The sequence below is a fragment of the Saccoglossus kowalevskii genome, chromosome 8 (genome assembly GCF_978046115.1).
Source record: "Saccoglossus kowalevskii chromosome 8, keSacKowa6.1, whole genome shotgun sequence".
Lineage (NCBI taxonomy): Eukaryota > Metazoa > Hemichordata > Enteropneusta > Harrimaniidae > Saccoglossus > Saccoglossus kowalevskii.
This window is the reverse complement of record NC_140648.1, coordinates 36,475,507-36,477,716: the sequence shown is the minus strand read 5'-3', so window position 1 is coordinate 36,477,716 and position 2,210 is coordinate 36,475,507. Positions and strand designations below refer to the sequence as shown.

General features: G+C 32.5%; 1 protein-coding gene across 1 annotated transcript; it reads left to right on the top strand.

Moving 5' to 3' along the window:
• Positions 1 to 289: 289 nt before the first annotated feature.
• LOC146740158 (G2/M phase-specific E3 ubiquitin-protein ligase-like) lies at positions 290 to 1,951 on the top strand. The gene is made up of 3 exons (XM_085503011.1): positions 290 to 408; positions 697 to 911; positions 1,372 to 1,951. Exons 1-3 carry the CDS (start codon positions 401 to 403, stop codon positions 1,557 to 1,559), a joined length of 411 nt encoding a protein of 136 aa, XP_085359137.1. The 5' UTR covers positions 290 to 400; the 3' UTR covers positions 1,560 to 1,951.
• The last annotated feature ends 259 nt before the right edge of the window (positions 1,952 to 2,210 follow it).

The window sequence follows — 2,210 nt, the reverse complement described above, 5'->3', positions numbered from 1 at the left end:
AAGGCTACCAGTATGTGAAATCCACAGTGAAGCTGAAAGATGTGTTACCAGGAACTGAGCTATATGATCAGCTTCATAGTGTTAATTTAAAACATTTTGATAAATTGCGTTATATAATGCTGCTCGTCAAATTTGAAAGTCTTGTGCATGAGTTGCAGTAATTTGGCGTTAAGCCTTTCAATTTTGTTGACAGTATAACGATACAATTATATGCAAAATCTAAATTTTTTTTCAGTTGCAAGATTCCACTAATCTCACCGAAGCTCACCTTGCTCTAGATAAGATGAGCATATTTCTCGAGTTAGCTGGCTGCACATTTCCACTCACTAATATAGAAGGGAAAGAACGGATTATTAATGCATGTGTGCAGTTTCATTTAATTGACAGGACTCGGTCAAATATGGAACGGTAGGTCTTTTCATTCATCAGTCTCTAACTTTAAAAATCTAATTTTCAACATTATGAGTTAACCAAACACGCATTTCTCATTTGCATTGTGGCTATATATACGAGTAATATTCCAATAACCTAAAGACATGTATGGCTATTATTTTGAAGATATTTTACAGATAGAAAAATAAAACATCATATGGTTTAAACGAAGTAAGAACAGTTGTTGTGGGTATAAAATATCATGGTATTTCATATCTTTAGATTTTCTCCGCTGTTCTTACAATCACTTATTGCTTATTTCAGTTTTCTTGATGGATTATCCTCACTGGGCGTGTTGCATTCGGTTAGAGAGAACCCAGATGTCTTTGAAAGTGTTTTCTGTCAGGTAGGAGAAGAGTTGACGATGAATACGCTAGTAGATTTATTTGTTCCACATCTAAGTCCAGAGGGTCATAATTACAGACCTAAAGAATTAACAACTCTTTCACACTGGAATGAATATTTAGTGGACATTAGAGGTAAGTTACGCACATGTTTATGAATTGTTTTACTGCCACTTAATCTTATACTACCATATTTATTTCATCTCAAATATGCATTTAAATGTCTTTCTTCTTGTTCAAGTTTATGTGTGTGGTATTATAATTTATTACTATTTAGTAATGAGGCATATAATATTTTGTTTGGAAATACATCAACCTGGAATTAACAAAAATCTACAATAAAAACATTCATTTACTTGTTGTTCTTTCTATGTGTTTGGCGTTTTTTGCGCCAAGTTTATATGTGTGGTATAATTACTATTATACTTTGTATAACTCACTATACTTAGTACGTCATGTCATTGGTATAATATGGGTTTAGGATTATTTAACCTGCTGACTGCCATTAATATATCTGAAGAGTACAGAGTTTCTTTATATCTTTATCCGAAATCATGAAACTGTTGCTAATAAACCCTCGCTTACATTTTTGCAGATGGAGAAGCAAGTCTGCAGTTTTCGGACATTTTGATGTTTTCTACAGGAGCTGATTTTGTACCACCATGTGGATTTGAACCAGGTCCGAAGCTGGAGTTTATGGTTCCTGCAGAACAGTCAATATACCCAACAGCTAATACATGCAGTAATATACTGAGATTACCAATCATTTATGAAGAATACTAAGGATTTAAACAAAACTTTGAATTCGCAGTGTTAAATGCTGTGGGATTTGGAAAAGCATGAATCAGATCATGTCAAAATTATGCCAGTTATGTTTTAGCAAGCCTTTTAAAATAAGCAGCTTAACTTTCATACCTGTTTCTATAGCATGGAGAGTGAATTCTTTGTTACACTTAATTGCTATTTATTTATTTATTTATTTACGTAACAACAGGCACAATTTCAGAGACCGATCTAAAGTTCTAGTAACTAATGGAGAACAGAAGATCAAAAGTAGAACAATGAAAAGTAAAATGTAGAACCAAACTACAAAACAAAAAGACTAGTTACAAATGCTAACCAATTGTATTAAAACTGCTAAAAAGATGTATACATTAAAGACTAGAATATTGTTATATCAATTACATGTACATGATAAAAATGATAATTTTCTTAGGGTCAAGCGGTAATTTGTCAATATCTAAGTGCACTGGAAGGAAAGGTATTTGAGAATTGGATCAAAGTAACTTTGATGTTGATAAGACGAAATGTCTGCTCTCACAAAATTAAAAGGGAAAATATATCATGACAAATTCCTAATAATATCATTAAAAACGGCAAATTCTCATAAGTGGTCCTCCCTTCGAATGTATTGGTCCGCCGATTTCAAATACT